General features: G+C 46.6%; 1 protein-coding gene across 1 annotated transcript in view; it reads right to left on the bottom strand.

Annotated features, from left to right (window-relative positions):
- Window positions 1–18323: 18323 nt before the first annotated feature.
- LOC102880478 (putative serpin A13) overlaps window positions 18324–22705 on the bottom strand; it is a 13341-nt gene continuing 8959 nt past the window's right edge. The window contains 5 exon segments of the mRNA XM_025042117.1: window positions 18324–18533; window positions 19291–19353; window positions 20065–20185; window positions 20766–21036; window positions 22401–22705. The exon segment at window positions 22401–22705 is cut by the window's right edge and continues 331 nt beyond it. Of these exon segments, the coding sequence (XP_024897885.1) occupies window positions 18324–18533; window positions 19291–19353; window positions 20065–20185; window positions 20766–21036; window positions 22401–22705 (970 nt within the window).

Below are 22705 nucleotides of genomic sequence, written 5' to 3'. Positions count from 1 at the left end.
TGGAGCAGTGGCGGCCTGGGCTTGGCGACATTCGCCGAGCATCCTTCCTGCCAGGAGCCCCTGCGGAATTCTCAGTAGCTTCTCCTGCTTCGGGACCATCTCTCTCACCTTTGCCCTTGGCCTCCAAGCTCTGTCAGCCTACCCTGTCCTGTGGTGTCCTGCCTCACCAGGTGCCCCCCAGGCAAAGTGGCTTCCGAGATGGCCCCACCCCCGCTCCCGCGGTGGGTCTGCTTTGTGGGGGAACAGCCTCTCACGTCCCCACAGTGCCTGCAGCGGCAGCACCATTCTGCCCCCCACTCTCTCCCACTCCAGGCTGGTGGCTCGGGCCCTTCTCTTCGGGCACTGGGCGACACCTCCAGCTCTGCATCCATAGACATGAGGGACACAGCTCTCCAAGGGCCCCCGAGACCCCCTCCCAGGCCTGAGGTAAGAGGGCAGGGTTGTTCCTCTGTGGGGCAGGGCAACACTCCAGCAATCCACCTGCTCTCCCCAAGAAACCCTCTCTCTCCCTGTCCCTTCGACTTGAACTTTGGGCTGAAAGTTACCAAAACAGATTTTCATCCACTTTCCTTGTGAATCACAGGAGGTGGTCTAGACTCTCGCCTTGAGATGTGGGGCTATCTGACCCCTATTTATTTGCTCCTGGCCTCTGAGGCTTCAGTGGAAATCTGAGACAGTCATACTTTAACACCCTGTGCAACAATGGCTAGTCCTGACCACCCTCTGGCTATATCACGGCCGTCACTCCATTCCCAGGCATCGTCTTACTTGACACTCCCAGTAATATGTGGGACGATTTATTTCGTTCCCATTTTACAGATGAGGATACTGAGGCTCAGAGAGGTTAAGGCATTTGCTCAAAATCTTAGCACCAGGGAGCACAATGCTCTGACTTGAACTCTGGTCTTCTGACCCCACACGCCCCTAATGGACGTTCATCAACGCCACTGCATACCCCGTCTTCCAAGAGTTTCCAGGTAGGTCCTGGGGATTCTTGGCATGAATTGTAACTGACACCAGCCGGTGACTTTTTTGGAGCTCTGTTAGCTGGTGCTGCTCTTTGGGGTTGGTTCAAAAATGTTAATGAGTTCATTTACACTAAACTGTCGGGATCTTCAAGAGTTTGCATTTCCATGGAGAACTCACTGGGATGATGCTTAATCTGACAGCACCACAAATGAAAAGAGCTGCCCATGAACAAGACGCAGCCTTTGTCTTTGAAGCGGGACACTTCAACAGGAGAGGGTCGGTGTTGAGGTCCAATGACAAATAAGTGGCAGAGCCAACTCTGTCTGCCTACCCCCCGGGGACCTCGCAGCCCGGTGCTGACTTTAGAGGTGGCTCCTTCTATGTCATATTTTCCCATCCTACTTTGCAGTGTATCCTGAAGACATCTTAGCAGAGAAGAGAGATTGGAGAACCACGTGTCACCTTGACAGTGACAGCCCAGCCCTAGCTGTGGTGTGAGAAATAAAAGCCCTGAGCTTCAGTGGTCTCTCACCACGAAAGGAACCCAGATCCACCGCCATCTCCTCGCTGGCCTCTGTGGGAGAGGAGCTGGAAAAGTCTTTGGGTGGGGCTGGGGACTCACTCCCCGGGTGACCGTGACCAGCACCAGCCAGCCAGATGGCTCTCTGTGCCGCTGTTCTTCCAGCTTTGTATCTGGCCACAGGACACATGCTCTCCAACCCTCCTTGGGGCCGGATCTGACCAACTGAATTCTTTTTAAAAATTTAAACCTGTGTCGTGCTCCAAATTTGGACTTCTTGAAGCTGGAGGATCAGCACATTTTGAAAACTGACATTTCTGGTGAACTAAGTAAGGCTTTAGGAAGCGAGTCTTTCCAGCAGTGATGGGCTCTTGGCATTAGGGGGCATCTCTGAGGTAATCCCACCCGAGGCGGGTAGTGCCCCTCAGACCTCTTGCCAATGTCATCCTGCCTCAGAGGGCACCCCCAAATGCCTTGGGCATCAACTAGTCCGTGTGGAAGTGTGAGTCCCAAAGCTGGAGGTCATGCGTCCCCTCTGGTCCAGCCCCGGCCCCAGCAGAGAAGTCACCAGTGAAAGCGTCATGCTTCCTCCGAATTCGTCTGTGGCGTGCCCTCCTCTTGTGCTCGGCTCCCCCTCCTGCACAGGCCCCGTGCCCGTGTTTGCCCCCCTCGACCGGTCTGTGCCCGTGTTCGCCCCCGCCTGACCGGTCTGCCCCTGGTTCTCCACGGAAACCCCCAGGTCTTGGCTCAAATGCTACTTTCTCAAGATCTTCTCTGAACACCCCTCGACCCCCACATTCCCCAGCCCTCCCCACTGTCCTGTGGTGTCTGCACAGTACTCGTCACCTTCTGATACGCTATGTTGTTCACATGTACACTGTTGGTTGTCACCTGTCTTCCCACTAAAATGGAAAGACCGTCAAGGAGAGATATTGGACAGTTTGCTCCCTGCCCTATTTCCAGCACCTGGGACATCGTAGGCACACGGAAGGAGCGCAATAAAGACCAAACGGTGACGGGATGAGCCAGCCCAGCCCAGCCGGTCTTCAGCATCCTCACATCTTTAGTCTCAGTGGCCCTGGATTCAATCTTCCTTCTGTGAGCTTTCCACCTGATGTCCAGGGCATGGGTTCCCTGTCATGTGGGCATCCTCCCTGCTCCAGGCAGCGTCCTTCTAGACCCAAGGCCACGGAACGTGAATTTTAAAAGTATTTTGTGATACTTCCCCTTTTGTTTCTTCTTAAGGCTGAGTCAGATTTTTAAAAGTTAACGGTTCAGTTTTTAGTTTTCTCTTTAGTCCTTCCTTCCTTCCTTCCTCTCTCTCCCTCTCTCCTCCCTTCTTTCTCTCTCTCCATCCCCTCTTCCTTCCTTTCTTCTTTTTTATTTCCTCAGATAACAAGACTAGAAGAATCCTTGTTCCCCTCAAAGTTACTGAACTGTGCGCATCACCAGACCTGACCATTCCAGACGGTTATATCCAACGGCTAACAGCACGTCTCCACCTGTATATCCGCAGACTGCGAAACTGAGGCGGGGTCCTGACTCACAATCCAGGCGAGGGTGGGACTTCCCTGCGTCCTGCCTGGAAGTCCCCCTGGGCTGTAACTCCGTAGGACCCTAGGGCTCAGAGCCAGTTCCCCAGATAAACTCCAACTGATTTATAGACCTAAATGTAAAAACAAGTAAAAAACATGTCAAAGACTAGAAGAAAATGTAAGTGATTCTTTATCAGCTCTCAGAGTGGGATGATCTTTCATATATATTTATCTCAGCGATTAATATGCAGTCATCAATCCCACAGGCGTGGCTGCATGTCACTGCGAAGTGGGTGTCTAACCAGCCGTCCACGGCTCTGCATCTGTTTTCCAGATCCTTACTCAGAGGCTCACCGTTTTAACAATTATTGCCGGCATTTTTGTATGCTTTTAGAGGTGTCATATGTAGTAAAGAAACTATGAAAGCACATTGCACATACTGTGCCACATCTGACCTTGTTCACGTAACAGTTTATCATTTCTTATCAATATTTGTCATGCTTCTTTTTTAAAAAATAGTTTAATGTATTTTAATAGCAAGCTTATAGGAATAGCACAGAAGACAGACAACAACAAAAAACGTGTACTTGCACATGGACAACTCAGAAAAGTGTACTGAACGAACGGACTCTAAATAAAAATGCTAAAATCACCTCTTAGTTGCCATCAATAAGAAACTCACTGGTTTTTATTTAAAAATCCAAATGCTGGCATTGTCCAGAAAACGCCAATAGGTTTATTTATAATTGTCATAAAGTCAAACTGCTGAGACCCGTTCACTGAAACGTTCTGACTTGCATGAATGCTTTATATTGAACATTTTCACACAAACGAAAATAGGAAAACTAAAGATATGTGACTTTTCTCTCCGATTTTTCCATGTGCCATCATATACTTAGGTACCTTTTGACCCAATGGGAAAAAAAAGAATCGAACATTCAGAACTCCCAATAACAAGAAGAAGACTTTTTTTTGTTTTCGTTTGTTTGTTTGTTTGTTTGTTTTGAGACTGACATGTGTCCCATCCTAGGACAGTCTGAGGCGTGCTTTCCACAAACGCGGTTGCCAGCTGCGTGTCTTTTGACCTAAGTGTGTTAAACTTGTGACACAGAGAGCACAGGCTCGATGTCTTCAAAAAACGCAAGCAGACAGGTCCTGCAGCCAGAGGAGCCACCTGCTTTGTGGGAGCCACCTGCGGTACAGAGACCTCACTCACCTCTCCTCTTAGCTAGAGCTCTGAAGCCGGAGGCGGCGCTGGTGTTGGAGAGAAAGGCTGCTTCTCAATTTTAAAAAGCAGCGTCGTTACTCTAGTTACTGTGAAGGAGGTCAGAATGTGCCACGCCCAGACGTGCCACTCTGGCACGCTAACGACTCTGAGTTAAAGGCTCTTGAAAAACAGCACATTTAAGAAAAACACTCTAACCTTCTTTCTTTTTCTTCAAAGCAGGAGATGAAATCGCCGTAGGAAAGCTGTCTTTCTTGTGACGAAAGGAAAGTGACACTCTCATCATCAAGGATGAGAAGTTGGGAAACAGAGAATCTATACACACAGACCTGGTTAAAATAATGCTCACCTTCTGTTCGCCTCCCTGAATCGTGAAGCCACTTTTGACAACTGCCTGCCTTTGTCCTCGTCTGCTCATCTGTTATTGCTGGTATAAATATACATAAAAAAAACCTATTGACTTTGGCATATTTATCATGTATCTGGACATATTATTGAACTCTCATTATTTTTTAAAAGCTTTTCAGATGATTCTCCTGGATCTTCTTGATATAGCATAGTATCTAAAAGTAACCTGATTTCATCTCTTCCTCCAGGAATAATATCTGTGATTTCTACTTTATAGAAAATGCATTGAAGGGGAATTGAAGAACAATGCAGACTAATAAAAATACCCCCAGCATCCTTTTCTTGCCGAAATTTAGTATCACTCTATGCTACCTCACCATCGAATGTAAGATGACATTCGATGTTCTATTCTTCCCACTTTTCTAAAATATTTCAGAAATTTAAATGGAGAATAAACATCACATTTTATCAAATGCCCTTCATAATTGCCATTTGTGGAGACTATTTGTTTTTATAAACGGAATTGATTAAATTAATAGTTTGCTTACTTAAACCACTTTGCCTTCCAAGTTTCTCTGCTGGGGCTTGGAGAACACTGTTGTAAACTAATTAGATTCTGGCTTGCTAATATTTCTTTGTTTTTCCATTCACATTTAATATAAATAAGTGTATGTCTCCAGGTCCCTGTGTGCAGGCCTGTTTTAAACTAAGATTTGTAGGACCGACAATGGGACTATGAAGATGCCCTGTGGTCAGAGCATAAATAGAAGCCCATATACCATAAGCCTAAACACTTCAAAGCTGTAAACCAAACTTACGAACCACTAAATGATACGTAGTCTATCCTGCCTTTTCAAATATACTCATACAATGACAAAATAAATAATCCATAATGCTATGATTTTTGAATGATTAAAAGTTGGCAAAATAAGAACAAATGAATTTAATTATTATAGTGCATGGATGGGTGTTCTGATGATGAGCTGTCCATGTTTGAAGGTGTAATACTGTATAAAGAACCCAAATCCTTAAATTGTTATATATTTATTTCAAAAATATTTTTGTTAATTCTTTTCAGCCAAATCACCGATTATGTTATGATCTAGATTATCATACAATATTTTCTATCGACAGTAATAAGCTAAAGCATTAAAAAATAAATGTACTTGAATTCAAAGTATACAAAATGTGAATATACTTTCAAAAAAATACAACGAAAAAATGTAAAAGACAGAAAATTAAAAATAGTTCATGATTGCTAATCATGATTCTTTTCTAAAATATTTGAAATTATATTAAAGGTCAGAATGCAAATGGCCATAAATTCAAAATTTTAAATCAGAATTACTCAAATATGACACGATTTATTTTTTTAATTTAATTTAATCTCATTAAATATTTTAATAAACATAAAACCCTTTGCAATTCTAGCATAATCGACGGTGTGAAAAATCCATCTTAGGCTTCATGTGGGTTTGTCTAGACCCGTGTTATGCAAATTTGGAAGTAATATGAATTATTTAATATCGAAACATTCTCCAGCTGTCACGAGCAACTTGTTTGAGAATATTATGCTAATTTGTGAGATCTCCAGAAGCATAAATTGTAACATAAAAAGAAGCTAAAGGATGGATATTTGTACTTCTGGAAAACTAACATTATTATGCAAGAATCTGAGAGGAAACCCTCAAACCCTCCCCACGTTGAGAAGCTCTGTCTCCAAAATCAACATGAGCACAACCTGGATCCTTCTCAGCATCTGGACACATTTTTCTTTTGTTTTGATGACACAGGGTTAAAGACGTGGAGGCACTTTTGTTTCCCTGGGACCTGATCAGTGTTAGTTGTGAGTCAAGGTTTAGGGCTGCACTGAGCACCTACCCTGAGAGTCAGAGGTACCTGTCTCTGTGTTTTTTAATATTTTCGTGTGTGTGTGTGTGTGTGTGTGTGTGTGTGTGTGTGTGTGTGTATTTTTTTCTTTTTGCCACAAACAAGCAAAGCTATCCCCAGAGCTTAAAAAAAGGCAAGGATGAGGCACGAAGTGTAATACATTTGTTGAGTGGATGAATTACAGTAGCCAGCCGGAATTCGGAGGGACATATGGGAGAGGGCGCAGCCTCCCTCTCTGAAATGCTGAAAGGAACTTTAGCATTTCCAAGGGCAGTTGCTGAGAGCTTCGTCATAGGGGCTCACATCGAGATGGCATGCCAGTGCGAAAAAAACAAAGATGAGCATTGCAAGATTCTCATGAAGATTCTTGTGGAGAATCTGTCTGTGTTACAGGGTCAAGGGGTGAGAAAAAGGGGTGATGTCAGCTATAAGAGAGACTGTTCGTGCACCATCCCAGTTAAGGGTGCTTATTGCTTCCTTGATGAGGAGGAGCTAGAAGCACCATGACAAATCCCCAGATAGTATCCATGGCGTATATACTTATGCTTACATTGACTTAATACAGTGCTTATTCCAAAATGCGGGGTAAATGATTCTCAATAAAAGTTTTTCTTATATGCATAAAACTCCAAGTTAAAGACACCTTTTAAGTGGATTGGATCTACTTTATATGATTCATTTAGTTGAGATTTTGGTGCTCAGAGCGGGCAAATAAGATGACCCTTCTGCAGAATCTTAGTCACCTACTGGGGCTAAAACTTCCAGATATGGGAATGGGTGGGACTAACTCATATGGAAATAGATTGTGGAGCTAAGGGACAGTGGGGGGAATACTGGACTATAACTAAGCGCAGATGTCAAGAGACACATCAACTCAAAAGATATAGGCAGACAGTGAAAGGCAGGGGCTGAGCAATGGAGCAGCAGGCAGACACCAGCTCTGAACAAGTATGTCCCGTGGATGGACATATAATGTTATGTGAATCAACAGGGTGGGACACCAGAAAAGCGGCATCTCCTGCAAACTATTAACAAAATAATAATGACAAAATTGTAATAGATAAAGAAAAGGTAGTAAATAATTATTTGACTCCACCAACTTAGATGTATGAGAAATGTTACACATTCTTATTTTTAAAATTTAAATTCATCTGGCTCTGAGTCCCCATCCAGCTGGCTGGAAACTCATTATCGGTCACGATCAGGAAGTGGGTGTGGGGGGGTATCCCTCTCTTCCAGGTAGCTGAAGGGGAGGCTTCTGCGGGGCTCATTAACTTATAGATAATTCTCAGGTCTTCTGTCCTAATGATGCTTATGGGATGCTCATTGTCAAATCTTTTTTGCAACGGTCATGGTGCCTGACTCCCCAGTGTCCTTCCTAATAGAAGCCCATGGCTGTCATCTCAGCCTCTCACCAGGGATGGCTTTGGAATGTGAAGGATTCTGAGCTAGGTCTTCCTGCTCCTGGAGCTCCTTCTCCGGCTGACCCTACATTCTTAGACTGGGCAAGATAGGGTGGGGGTGGACCTCTAGATGGGAGACCCAATTTTGTCCCCCATCTCCTATCAAAGCAACACAGCTCCCTGATGTGTCATCACCCCTCTTCCCAGGTAATGTCAGGAGGTATTTCTCATGTAAAATTAGTAATTTAGCTGTATAGAAAATTCTCCATTTGGACAAAGGGCTTTCGTGGCTTTCTTCCTTAAGAAAGAAACTGTGAGTCAAATCTTCATGGGAACTTCTGCCTAAGATATGAAGATAAAGACTACTTGACATTCTGCAGCAATTTGATGACTTTAATTAGAAAAAAAATCTCAGCTAAAATGGAATTAGAGTTGACCTTTGAAAAAGTTTTGATCTTAGCTTTTCTAAAGAAATATCTTTGAATTCTGAAATATACGAAACTCAATGCAGCGGGAAATTATGGTCAATTGCCCTGAACACTCTTGGATGAGAATTCGGACGCATCTAGGGTTACGTAATTGTTTCCAATACTCAGACACACATAAACACTTAATTTCATTGTTGGATGGGTCCTAGTTGTGGTCTCATGCTGGCGAACTCTAGAAAACAAGTTACAGGCAAAGAATTTTTGTTCTCCCCTTGATTTGAAGTTGTTTTTTGAAGAGGTAATATTCACATCGTTCGAAATTCAAAACGAATTCAAGAAACACAGCATAATCTCCCTCCAAATCTCTCCCAGGCACCAAGCTCCTTTCCCAGGGGCAAACATGTTTTAAGCAGCTTGAATATTTTTTTTTTCCAGACATATTTTATCCACGTACAAATGGCAGCATAATATTCACATTGTTCTCCATCTTACTCTTTTCATGGGCCTAAAAATATATTTTGGTGATCTTTCCATATCAGTTCCCAAAGAGTCACAGAAAGTTTACTCATTCTTTTTGTCTGCATCATATTTCATTATATGCACAAACTGTCATTTATGTAAACTGTCATTTATTGATGGGTATTTAGGTTGTTTCCTCTTCTTTTTCTTTCTTTTTCTTTTTTGACTTTATTTTTTTATTATTATTTTTAATTTAAATTTAATTTATTTAGTTTTATTCCCATCTCCCCCCCACCTTTGACAACCGTCAGCTTATTCTCTTTATCTATGGGTCTGTTTATGTTTTGTTTATTCATTTATTTTGTGTTTTTAGATTCCACATATAAATGAGATTATGTGATATTTGCCTTTCTCTGTCTGACTTGTTTTACTTAGCAGATACCCTCTAGTTCCATCCATGTTGTTGCAAATGGCAAGATCTCATTTTTTTTTGTTGATGAATAATATTCCATTGTACACACACACACACGTGCGTGCACACACACACACACACACGTATCATGTCTTCTTTATCCATCTATCTACCGATGGACATCTAGATTGCTGACATATCTTGGCTATTCTCTTGGCTACTCCTAGTACATAAGGACATACTAGTGAACATAGGGATACACATACCTTTTTGAATTCCTGTTTTGTTTTCTTCAGATAACTACCCCAAAGCGGAAATGCTAGATCACATGGAAACTCTATTTTTAATTCTTTGAGGAATCTGCATACTGTTTTCCATATCGTCTGCATTAATTTACAGTCCCACCTACAATGAACAAGGGTTCCCTGTTCCCCACATCCTCGCCCGCACCTGTTGTTTGTCGGTTTATTAATGGCACCCTTCTGTCGGGTGGGAGATGGTATCTCATTCTGGTTTTAATTTGCATTTTCCTGATGACTAGTGATGCTGAGCATCTTTTCATATGTCTGTTTGCCATCCATATGTCCTCTTGGGAAAAATGTCTATTCAGGATAAATTCCTAGGAATGAAATTGCTGGGTTAAAGGGTATGTGTACTTATAATTTTGAGAGATATTATCAGATGTCCCTTCACAGAAGCTGCTCAAATTTATGTTTGTTCTGGAAATATATGAAAGTCCTATTTCCCATGCTCTTATCAATATATTATCAATTTTTTTGATCTTTGCAAATCTAACAGATGAAACAGAGCTACTCGCTTGTAGTTTTAATTTTCATTTGTCTTAACCTGAGTGAAGTTGAGCATGTTTTCATCAGTTTAAGAACCAGAGTAATTTGCTTTATTATGAACAATTGATTAATTTTTTGTCCATTGTTGTAATGGGTCATTAGTCTTTTTCTTATTGATTTGTAAGAACTCTTTATATATAAATAAAATTAGTCCTCTTTCCATAAGATTTCCCCCAGTTTTTGTCCCAATTGTATTTCTGCCAGATTTTCCTTTGTATTTTGACTTTGTTTACGGAAGCTTTTGTCATGCAGCATTTTAAAAAATTTATATGTATTTAAACTTATCGGTCTTTTAAAAAACAATGAGGTTTTAAATAGATCTCTAATAATTTCTTCTAGTACTTCAAGAGTTTAAGTTTTTACATTTAAATCTTTAATGTCTATAAAATTTATCCTGGTGTGTGCTGTGAATGCAACAGTTAGGATAAGCTAACATATGCTGCAGTAACAAAGAACTCCGAGTCCCAATAGTTGAGAACAATAAAGGCTAATTTCTTGCTTATATCACATGTCTACTTCTGGTTAGCTGAAGGCTCTAGGACCCAGGCTAACAGAGCACAGTTTTAGGAAAATTGCTGATCGCTGTGGCAGGAACATAGAGATATGGTGAATCACGCCCTGGCTATTAAAGGCTTCCTCTTGGAGGGAAAGTATTTATGCTCACATTTCATCGATGAAAGCAAACCACATGCTCGGAATGAGAGAAGTGAAATATTTGTGAACAGACTCAATGATTATACAAAAATTATGGATCCAGCTTTGTATGTGCAGATGACAACTTTGTTGCCTCGGCTCTATTTAATAACTAAATCCACATTTTCTCCACCGATTTGAAATACCTTCTTTATCATAGTCCAAAATTCCATTATGGATTTGAGAGTATTGGCAGATTTTCTATTTTGTTCCATTAATCGGTCTGTCTATTTATGCCTGATGTGGTTTTCATGATAAGTTTTATAAGGAATAAATCATAATTTTATAATTTAAATTAAGAATGTCATAATATATTTACTATCTGATGGGGCTAGTCCTCCCCCAATATTCTTTATTTTTTCTTTATTTTTACTAACTATTCTTGCTTGCTTATTTTTTCATGAGTTTTAGAATCATCTTGTTTATTTATAATATCTTATTGACGTTTTTATCGAGTTCCCATTAAATTTATATCTTAACTTGGAAAGAACTGACGCTTTATGACGTGGAGTCTTCCTACTTAAGGCCATAATGTACCTTTCCATTGTTCAAATCTTCTTTGTGTTTATCCGCAGCATTTAAATTTTTTTCTCCATCTAGACTTGCACATTCCTCAAGTGTGTTCTTGACTATTTTATTTGTTATACTTATTGCTGTTATATGAAAACGATTCCTCCCTCCCACCACCCTTTCTCCTTTCCTTCCTTCCTTCCTTCCTTCCTTCCTTCCTTCCTTCCTTCCTTCCTTCCTTCCTCTCTCCTTCTCCTGCTCCCTCTCCTCTCTTTCTTCCCCCTTCTTTGCATACGTGAAAGTTATTGATTTCTCAAATTCCTTTTAAAATTATTAAACTGGAGGCAAAGATAGAGTGGAATAGGCACACCTCAGTGTTAACAGAAGAGTTAGTAAGAGTTGCTCAAAGACATTTTCTTTCCCTTCTTTAACCTTCACAGATCACAAGATAATGAACTTGAGCTATAGGGTTGTTACTTACAAAGTAGGTTTTTCCGGAAAGTTGGTCAGATGGAGGAGACAGGTTAATATTAAGGTGGAAAACAAGTATCTTACTTGAAAACTCCCAGCTTAAGCCACATCAGGTGTTTCCCCGGCAGTGGAACGAACGAAGACATCACTGGGCCAGAGATCTAACACCTAAGAGTGTTTGAAACCTAGTAGCTGCTTTATCAGATATTTTTGGAATAAAATGAGTCCAGCTGCAGAGTTTGAGAGCTAGAAATGGGCTTAACATTAGCTGGAGCTGTGGTTCTCAGTTCTGGTTGCACGTGAGAATCACTAAGAGACCTTTAAAGAAGTCACTGGTGTCTAAACACATTCTAAACCAATGACATCAGAAACCGTGGGAGTGAGGCCTGGGGGTCAATACCCGTTAAAACGTCCCAGATGATTTTGTCGTGCAGCCAAGGTGAAGACGCACTGCTTGGGGCCCGTGCTCTCGCTGAGAAGATGAGGTGCGAGCGGGGGAGTAAATGGGGGGGAGGCGTCCGTGGTCGGCTGAGGCCCGGTCCCCAGCCCAGGGAACAGCAGCCACACTTCTCGAGGCTGCCGTACGGGCACACCCCTAAGCGCTTTAGGTTGAGCAACTCACATACCCTGTGTCACCACCCCCACGAAGGAGGCACTGTGTTACCCCCTTTTCACAAGGGACGGATGTGAAGCCAGTTCTGCACGGGGCAGAAGAGAGAGAGAGGGAGGGAACACGGGGCTGCCTGACTCAGGCCCACGTGCTCCATGCCCGCCATGAGGCCTTGGGACATTGCCAGCCACTGTCTCCTCCCTGGGGAAATACTCAGTTATATACCGTGATGTCATTAGAGATTGTCTACATTTTAAATATTTTCAGCAGTGTGATCTCTTTCTGGGTTGAAATCTTACTTCAAGAACAAGGAGTCGCACGGCTAGCCCGGAGCAGGGCGGGGGACATCGAGCGCCACCTGTTGGCCCCCTCTGCTCCGTGAAGCCCTGTCGTCCTCCCCTCGAAGGAGCGTTGTTTGAAAGGCACAGGAATAGTGCTGCTGGGATCTTTCCCTCCTCTGACACTCGACGACGAAGACCAAAAGAAGAAAAAGATGAGGGATTTGTTTCCCAGGCCTCTCTCCGTGGACATTTGGGTGGTTTCTACCTTTTGGCTGCTGTGCATCATGCTGCAGCGAGCATGGGAGTCAAATACTGCTTTGAGATCTTGATTTACATCCTTTTGGAGGTACATGTAAATATGTACACACACACACACACACACACACACACACCCCAAGTGGGATTGCCGAATCATGTGCTAATTCTATTTTTAATTTATCAAGACACCTCTGCGCTTTTCCATAGCACCTGCTCCACCGGCAGTGTCTGAGGGATCCAATTTCTCCACGTTCTGGCCAACACTTACTTTTGTTTCTTCGACGATGGCCATCCTGAGAGATGTGACGTGATGTCTCGCTGTGATTTTGATTTGCATTTCCCCGAGGATTAGTGATGTCGAGCATCTCCTCATATACCTGTTGGCCATTTGCGTGTCTCCTCTGCAGAAATGTCTATTCGAGTCCTCTGTCCATTTCCTGATAAGGTTGTTTGTGTTTCAGCTACTGAGCCGCAGGACTTCCCTATATATTTTGGATATGAATCTCTTATCGGATGCACGGTTTGCAAATATGTTCTCCCATTCCGTAAGGCTTCTTGTCACTTTATAAAGTATGAATCTCTTATCGGATGCACGGTTTGCAAATATTTTCTCCCATTCCGTAAGGTTTCTTGTCACTTTATACAGACAATGGAATATTATTCAGCCTTAAAAAAGAAGGAAATTGGGAATACGTGACAGTATGGATGAATCTGAAGGACGTTACGCTGAGCGAAATAAGCCAGTCACAGAAGGGCAAACACTGCATGATTCCACTTACATGAGGTATTAAAACAGCTAACCTCACAGGAGCAGAGGAGGGAATGGAAGTTGCCAGGGGCCGGGGGGAGGGGAAATGGGGAGCCGTTATTTAATGGATGTTAAGATCTCCTGTACGATATTGTACCCGTAGCCAGCAATACTGTATCATACACTTAAAACTTTGTTAAAAGGGTAGGTAGATCTCATGTTAAATGTTCTTATTGCAATGAAAGAAAACAAAACGGGGCAGGACTTCAGCGGGCTCTGCTCACTTCACACCAGCAGCACGTGAGCTTTCTGCGTTTCAGTTTTGCCAACCCCAGGCCCGCAGACCGGGCCCCCCCGCCACCTCAGGATGGCCTGCTTCTCAGGGCCACACCTTAGGGGCTCTCAGGTTACCCTCCCGGCCGCTCGTAACGAGCAGATGGGCATCTGCGGTGTGCACGTGGACCGACCAGATTGGACCACTTTTCTGTGCCACCCCTCCCCCAGGCTCAGGGCAATCAGAGGCCCGGATGCCAAGCCTGGTTTGGGGAGATTTTCTCCAGCAGGCTCCGTGCACCCCTTGCCCGCCCCCCACCTCTTCCTGGTCCTGGCAGCTGCAAGGGGACCTCTAGACCCGCTAAGTGACGGGTCTTTAGGGGGCAGGGGGCCAGCTCCAAACTGCCTCTGGAAACAATTTCTTGCTTTACTTGGGGAGTCTGTGAAATTTTCTCTCCTGTCTCTCCGCTGCCTTCCTCTGCGGCTGTCCCCAGGGTTCAGCTTTCCCTCTTGCCCCAGCCCCCAGCCAGCCTGCCGTGTGTGTGTGTGTGTGTGTGTGCGCGCGCGCGCACATGCGTGTGTGCGTGTGTGTGTGTCAGACAGAGGTTGGCTGTGTCAACACCTCTCTCACTCTCTCTTCGACCTCTATCTCCCTGTCCTCTGTTCCTCCTGCAAGATCAGCCTCAGTCTACCATGGGTCAGGCAGCCAGCACGGCCGATGGCCCACCCTGGCCGGGGCACGGCCTCTGGTCCCTGAGAGATCCCGAGGTGGCTCGGACACGGTCCGGTGGGCTGCAGGCATGAGAGGTGGACACTGAAACCACAATGCCCGGGAGGGAGGGGTCCAAGCTCAGCAGAGGTGTGGGGAGCCCCGAGGGATTTAGGGCAGACATCGCTTCCATTCGAGAGAGGGGAGTTACTCCAGCCTCGGTCCCTGAGTTTGTTCCGCGGTGGAATGCAAGGCCTCCCTTTCTCTCCTCCCTCACAGGGTTGTAGGGAGAACTGAAGAACGATGTTCGGTTCTGACACGGCGCCTGTTAGGGGGCCAGTGTCCTCACAGCCTCCGTCTGACAGATGTGTTTGCTCACAGTCGAGGACCCCGCGTCTTTCTTTCTTTCCCCACGGCCCCTGCCACCCCTCCTCCATGTCAAGCTAAATCTGTCTTCGATTTGCCTTCTGCCACAGGCACGACTTTCTGACATGCTGCCCCGTTGTGCTCAGCTCCACCGTGACCTCCCCCAAGGCAGGGACTGTGTCAGGCTCACCTGTGTGGAACAGGAAGATCTGTCCCAACACGACCTGTGTCGCTGCTGTGTTTGTTTGTGCTTGCTTGTTCCTGAAGGCCCACAAGTCTTCCGGCTTTGTTTTTGCAGAACTTTGGGTCATAGAACCGAGAACCACGTCACCAGGCCACCAGAGGGCCCCCTCCGACTTTGGTGCCGTGGACACCTGAGTTCATACTGGTGGCTGCATCCGCTAGATCATCCCTCAGGCTGTGGATGGAGACAGAGGGCCGATCAAATCAGAGGGACAAACAGGACCAAGCCCCTAAATCCCAGAAGGGAGGGGGCGGGGTGCAGGAGCACTTCACTCCGTCACAAAGGGCCACTCGGAATAGGTGGCAATGGCCTGTCAATCAAGCTAAAGCAAACTGCTAGACAAAATTTGTTCTTCAAAAACAATAAAACGATACCTTCAGAACAATAGAACTGAAAATTCTGCATACAGGTACAGTTTTACATGACTGAAAAGCAGCCAAATACCAAAGATGACTGAGTTTAATTATCATCGCGTGTATCTGGGTGTCTGTTGATGGGTCAATAATGTTTGGATGAGAAGTAAAATAAAAATAGGTAAGTCACAAATCTTTATATATTTCCTGTAACATTTATTTTTGTCTTTATTTCAGCAAAATCAATGACACTGTCATTGTAATAATGATCTTCATATAAATTGGCTCTATGGACAGAAATAGTCTAAAAGATGAGTCTTGCTCATTTTTTATAAAATGCGGTCAAACATTTCTGAAACTGTAGTCCTGTGATTTAAGCTGCTTCCTCGCTGCCATCTTCTCTCTCTGGGGACAGTCTCGTGTTTGCCTGGGATTTCGGTGCAGGCTACATCTCAGCACCTTGTCCTGGGCCACCTTAGGGATCCTGCAGACCGCCCTCCACTCTGCCCAGCTGCCTTCTTGATTGACATCATGCTTCATTTACTCTACACGTTATTGACTGCTTGGTATTTTTTAAAATTAAGTTCGTTGTCAACATTCAAAAGCAGAAACATTTTCACATAAAACCCTGGTTATTTAGTTTCTCTTAAAACTTGAAAGCCAGCAAATCTGGGACACCTTTCTGCAAGGCAATATTCAAGCGAGGTTGGCAGGAGCTGAGGCAGAGGTTGTGTGTGTGTGGGTCCCCCACAGCCAATCATCAATTCTTCTAAAGTAAGAGAACCCCCAGTTTTGGTCTGTGCACATGGTCACTCAAGATATAAATGACATTCCTCTGCCTCTCTTGCAGCTAGGCACACCACGTGACTAGGTCTGGCCAATAGGGTGTGAGCTGAAGAGATGTGTATAATTGGCATGTATAGCTGGAAGGTGACGACACTGATACGTGTCTTCAAACATCCAGAAGAAGACGACACCCTAGGGATGGCAGGCCCACAATTTAGAAGAAGCCCGGGTCCCTGACAACTCGGCGAAGCAGAGCTACCTCCCCACTTCTATTCGAGCTCAAAATTCTAATCTCTATTTTGTCTAAGCCGCTGTTGCAGGCGGGCCACCCCTGGGTGCCCCCTTTAAGTGAGGCTCCACTCTCCAGTTCACTGTGGTCCCCACCACTCCTCATGCTTCCCCAATACCAAGGTCGGCTGACATCTGCTTCTGAACTTGTACTGTTACTTTTCCCCCTAATCCCTGCCTATTACTCACCTGGCCTCATAGACATTTGAGTTTGGGACCCCATTGTCAACCCTCAAGGAAACGAAAGAGAAGATACACCATTTTCTGGTATTTTGGGGCTGCTCACTCCTCTTTTTCAGGAGATACTCTCAGTGACTCCGGGGCTCCCCCTTCTGGGGAAGCTAATTTTACTGACTCGTTGGTGCTTGCGGGCACCTTCTCACTCGAGAAAAACAAATTGGTAAATTTTATCTCTGGCAGTAAATGCGAAATGAAGGTTAACTGAGAGTCACGCGTTACAGACTCATGACCAGCATTCAGCGTGGCTCTTCGTGTCTGCTGGCCACCCGCACTGCTGCTCTGGAGGGGAGGGGGGCAGGTATCTAGAGAGAGCCAGGGGCGGGGCTTGGTCTTGGGGGTGTCTGGCCCCAAAGCCTGTGTGACTGACTCCCTCCTGTGCAGTCGGGAGATGCAGGGGCAGGAGCCAGCCGACAGCCAAAGTCCCAGTTGCAGTGATTGACATGGAGCATGGCCCACAGATAGTCACAAGCCCCCAAGGTATGTCTAGAATGGGCAAAAGGCCTTTATTTAGGATACTCATTTTCTATGGAAATGCTGATTAGTAGGTGGCCCTAAAGAAAATTTTGTCTGCAGGCTTCAAAAGGATTTTGCCAAAATCAGGCTCAGCCCCATGAATGTTGGAGGGGACAGCAGAAGTCCTTTGTCACACTGAGCACACCAACTTAACTCCTCCTTGGGTCATGGGGACAGGAGCATTTAGTACCTGCTGTTCCGAGTGTGGTCACCCCACCCTCAGGCCTCAGCACCCCCGGGACCTTGTGAAGAATACTGGACCTCAGGCCCTAGCCCAGACCTATTGAATCAAAATCCGTTTTTTCCCAAGATGCCAGAGGATTTGTGCACACAAACAAGTTTGAGAACCACTGATTTAGCAAACTGGATGAGAATGGAAGGAGTTAAGCTTCTAAATAAAACACATCTGAACTCCAGCTATGCTACCTACTAGCTGAGTGACCTTGTGCGTTTGTCTTAAGCTTTGAATCTCAGCTATTAAAAGAGAGAAATAACATTAGGTACAACCATATGAAGTTGTCCTTTTCTGTGGGTAAAAAAAAAGAAGGCCAAATATAATCAATTTCATATGGTTCAACCTAATACTTATCTTGTTGGGTTGTTGTGAGAATTAATTTTAAGATGAGATAAAGTATATAAAACACCTAATAGAGATCAAAGGCATAACCTTGATCTCGCTTACTTCCCTCGTCTCATAAGCCTCCATGAAAATCGCCCAAAAGAACCAGGTTGTACATAATCTCTCAAACCTGATTCTGCAACAGAAGCTTTGGCACGTGGGCCAGTTGGTTATTTTATGACTGCGTGAAGCTTGTGCGAGGGTAGCTGCGTCATCCCATTTCATTTCTAGGTGAAGAAATGGAATCCTGGATGATGTCTCCATGACCCCAGAGTGGTCCCCCACTCCGTTCTCTTGGGGTTGTCCAGCACGTGTATGGGAACCTTATCCCAGTGGGTTTACAATCTTCCCTAAGAAAAGCAAGCTTCCTGTTTCCATGTGGAAAGTCATCATCAAGAAGGGACGATTGAACTCAACGCCAGGAGGGGACGTGGGGCTGAGGTCGGGCGGAGGCCTGGGAGTGAGCTGGATGCTGGTGGCAGCAGCAGCCTTTGAGCCCTCCTCGTCCAGAGTCATCACAGCCCTGTGAGTGATCTGCAAGGAGATTTCTGGAATCATTAATTGACCCGATAGAAAGGCTCAACCAGGTGTTAATTTTCGTCACATTTTTTTCTATTCCGTGGCTTAACCCCATACTTAACCATCCGTTCACTTCCCTGGTCACTTATTTTTCGATTCACTCTTTGGATTGTGGGTCTCATCACCACCCGGTATGTTACAGATCTGTTTGTTTATTGTGCCTTCCCATCCCGTGCACTAGGTTATAACTGGCTCCGTTCACTTCTCTGTCCCTGAACCTAGTCTATGCCTGGGACCTAGTAAGCGCTCACTACCATCACATGGCCTTCACCGTCACTGCTGTCTGTGGCAGATCACTTAACCTGAAGTCAGGGGATCGGGTTCTACACATCCCCAGGTGATGTGCTCTGGGACAGGTGATGGGGTCAGGACCCCTATTTATTCAATGAAGCAACCAAGGCTTAGCAAAGTGGGATGACTTGCCTAAGGTCACACAGCCAGGACAGGACAAAGCCAGGGCTCAGACTTGGATCTGTTTGGCTTCAAAGCCCACACTCCCTCACGCACCCTCCACTGTCCTGTCTAGAATATATGTGACATGGAGGCCACTCTTTGCTGTTCAACAAAGAGAACGCAAGCCTTTGGTGTCACATGATCTGACTTGGCTCAAGGGCTGGCTTGACACTAACCAGCGGTCGTGACCTGGGGTGAATTTCTTGGCCTCTCTAAGCCTCAGTTTCTTTATCTGTCAAATGGGGATGACAGCACTTACCGCATCGGTGTACTGCGAGGTGCTGGCAAGGCATAGAACGATGCTCAGGCCAACAAAAGTGGCCTGAGAGGTAAGGCTGATGGTGCCTGTGAGCTACGAGCTCTCTCCACCCCCTACTCCCCGATTTGCCCTCAGCCCTCTGCTTCCTCCTTCTGTGATTGTCCAACTTGAACGCATGGCCCTGGGCATTTCCTTCTGTTCTCTGTTCCTAGGGCCCGGTCTGACCTGTGTTTCTCTACAGATCTTTCTAGATCTTTCTAGAGCACAGATATGACCATGCTTAAAACCCCTGAGTGTATCCCATTTGGCCTCAGGATAGAGTCCCTGGTCATCAGAATGGATTCCAGGGTCTTCCAGGGCCTCAGCTCCATCTAGATGGGGGGACCCTTAGTTCCCCGAGGCACTTGCCTTCCTCCCCAGGCTGTCCCCATGTTCCCTCTCAGTCCCTTCTTTACACAGCTTGTCCTCAAGCCCAAGACCAGGAATGTTCCTCCGAGAGCTCCCCCTGCACCTTGGTGGAGGGAGGGCTCATCACCACCTTCCCTCTCCTTGTCTGTCACCTGAGGGCAGGAATGGGGACTTATTTTCCTGGTCATGGCAGCAGGTGTGCCATACTGTGGAATCAACGCAGAGAAGCAAACAGTAACTGGCAAAGTTACGGGAGACGGCGCCGCCCATCTTTAAGGAGATACTGGACATCTTCTTCCAGTAGATGCCAAAAGACATCGAGACCCCACGGGCACCCCGAAACCCGAAACCCACTTTCCAGCTTACTTTAGAGATGTTCAGTCCAGGCTGCCCGGGGAGGCCTCCGCCCACAGCCACTCGTGGGAGAAGCAGCTCCAGTCCTGTGGTGCTGGCAATGGAAAATTTGGGGAAATAGAAATCGAGTTCTCTGTGGAGAGACAGAAGTGGTTTGCTGTTGAGACTTCGAAAGGGTCTGCGTGTGTCACGCACATCTCCGGCCTCCCTTCGGGCCTCCCTTCCGGCCTCTCCTCCGGCCTCCCCTCGGCCTCTGCCCCCCGGCCAGCCCCAGGACTGCGGCCTTCTCTGCCTCTGCCCCGCCCCTGGTCTTGCTGCTCCCTTGGCATCCCGTCTCCAAGGGAGAGAGCTTCCTAAAATGCACACTGTCCTCCATTCAACATCCGTGCTGGGCCCCCTCGCCTCCCTCCCTCAGCTCTGGCCCATCATGGGGCTGCCCAGGTCGGTAGGAGAGCTAGGACTAGAACCAGCCTCCAGACTCCTGGCCCCACCCTCATACCTTCAGGGAGGCCCTGGGGTGACAGTGCCCTGGGGTTGATGATGGTGCTTTGGGGGTGACAGTGCTCCGGGGGTTGACAGTACCCTGAGGGCGACAGTATCCTGGGAGTGACAGTGTCCCATGGGGTGACAATCACTGAGGGGCACTGCGTGGTGACTGGGCGAGGAGGCAGGGACCCGCCTCCCCAGGACTCGGCTGTGAGCGGTCTGTCTACCTTGTCCTGAGCGCACTGTCCCACTTGATCAGCGTTTCGGGCAGCAGGCCGTCTTCCAGCTTCCCCAGCTTGCCCCGCTGGGGGAAGATGAAGAAGGCGGTGGCGTCCCCAGCGAGGTCCATGTGCAGCACGGAGCAGTGCAGCTCGGGGTCATGCAGGAAGCGGTGGCGGGCCTTCTGCTTCATCGTGGGCACCTGCACCGCCCTGCGCTCATCCACAAAGAAGTCCCTCAGGGTGGTGGCCCTCGGGTCGAAGGGCCGCACCCACCCTGCTGAGGGAGAGAGAAACGCCCAAATCACCCTCGGAAAACCTGAGAACGGGCTCAGAGGCGGCCGGTCTGGCAGCCCGTGGGGACGGGGTGTCTGGACTCGGGCCGCCACGCCCAGCTTTGTAACTCCCTCTTGGCCTGTCCTGTGTTACCTGTGCGACCCCAGGGGCTGAGCGCTTGACTGCCCTGAGCTCCTGTCACCTCGTCTGTAAGAAGGGACAAACACTATCACACTAGCATAATAGTATTATGAGAGCGCAAACACTATTTCGCTCTCTGGTCTCAGCCTCTCTCAGGCGTGGTTAATTTTAAAGAAAAAATGTATCACTGTGGTGCAATGGCTCTGGGCGCGGGCGTGGACCTGACAGCCAGGCTCTGCCTTGCTTTGGGGTCTGGGGCGAGTTACCTAACATCGTGCCTCAGTTTCACCACCCCTCAAGTGGATATCCGCCTTCTCAAGTTACAAAGAGAATTCAACAAAAAATAATATACCCAGTAACTGGCATGGTAATAGAGACGTCACATTTAGATTGTGTGTGTACAAACACACTTGCATAAAACACACGATAAATATTCATAGAAATATATTGGAGTAATGCCTTACTGGCTCGGGGAAAAAAACTTTCCTTCTTTAAAAAAAAAAAAAATCTGTCTTCTCATCTGTAAAATGGGAATGTTAACCTGAGCCTTATCTGCTTCATCCAGGTGAGAAGGTCAAGTGAGACCGTGTCTGCGGGTCCCTCGAGACCCGCGAAGCACTGTACAGAATGCAGACTGCACACATCTGCTGAGTTAAGGAGCGGGGTTAAGGAGCAAGGCATACACCTGACTGGCTCTTTTGGAAAAAATAAAGGGTCTCTTGCTTTAGGGTTCTTCCTGCTCTAATCGATGCCTCCCGGACCTGCCAGAGGAGGGAACTTATGTGCCTTGATTCAGTGTTGCTTACAGGGTTACTCGAAGTGGAGATCACAGCCCTCCTGCAGCAGAATCACCTGTGCAGGGAAGTGGGGAGAGCTTCTTCAAATTCAGGGTCTCGGATCCCTGACTTACCTGTCCCCGAAATCAGAATCTCCTGGGGGTGAATGCAGATCCCCAGGGTGTTCTTACGTACACTGAAGTCGGAAAAGTCCTTCACTGAAAAATCTCATCGAGTAGCATTAAAATGGGACAGCTGATGAGTTCCCCATCACTTGAGATCCTCAAGCAGAGGCATCAAGGATTCGGTGGCAGACACTGAGGAATGCCTCCTCTAACTAAGTCATCAGGGAAGCCTTCCAGATGCTGTGAGGAGCAAGGCCACGGTGTGGTCGGAGCCCTAGCCCCTAGCTCCCGGAAGGAGACGCCCCGTAGGATGCTCACTCCCTTACCTCTGAGAAGCACGTGATCCACCAGAACCGCTGCAGTTTCATTCTTGAGCTCCTCCACCCAGGCCCCCAGCGCCCCCTCTGTCCGCTTCGCTACATACTCATGGATGTGTTTCTGGGCCCCCACCAGGTCCTGGGTGGCCCCTGGGCCCAGGCCGCTGAACCTGTGCTGGCCCACGGTCAGGAGGAGCTGGGGGTCCTGCACAGGGAGCCTGAGCAGCAGGTCCTGGAAGCCCTCCTGGATCTCGGCCTCGGACACCACGGTGAGGTTGAACCCCAGGCCCTCCAGGAGTCGGGCCCTGCTGGCT

The sequence above is a fragment of the Pteropus alecto genome, unplaced genomic scaffold, assembly GCF_000325575.1.
Source record: "Pteropus alecto unplaced genomic scaffold, ASM32557v1 scaffold8, whole genome shotgun sequence".
NCBI classification, from domain to species: Eukaryota; Metazoa; Chordata; class Mammalia; order Chiroptera; family Pteropodidae; genus Pteropus; species Pteropus alecto.
The sequence above is the reverse complement of the archived record's forward strand: the minus strand, read 5'-3'. Positions and strand labels throughout refer to the sequence as shown.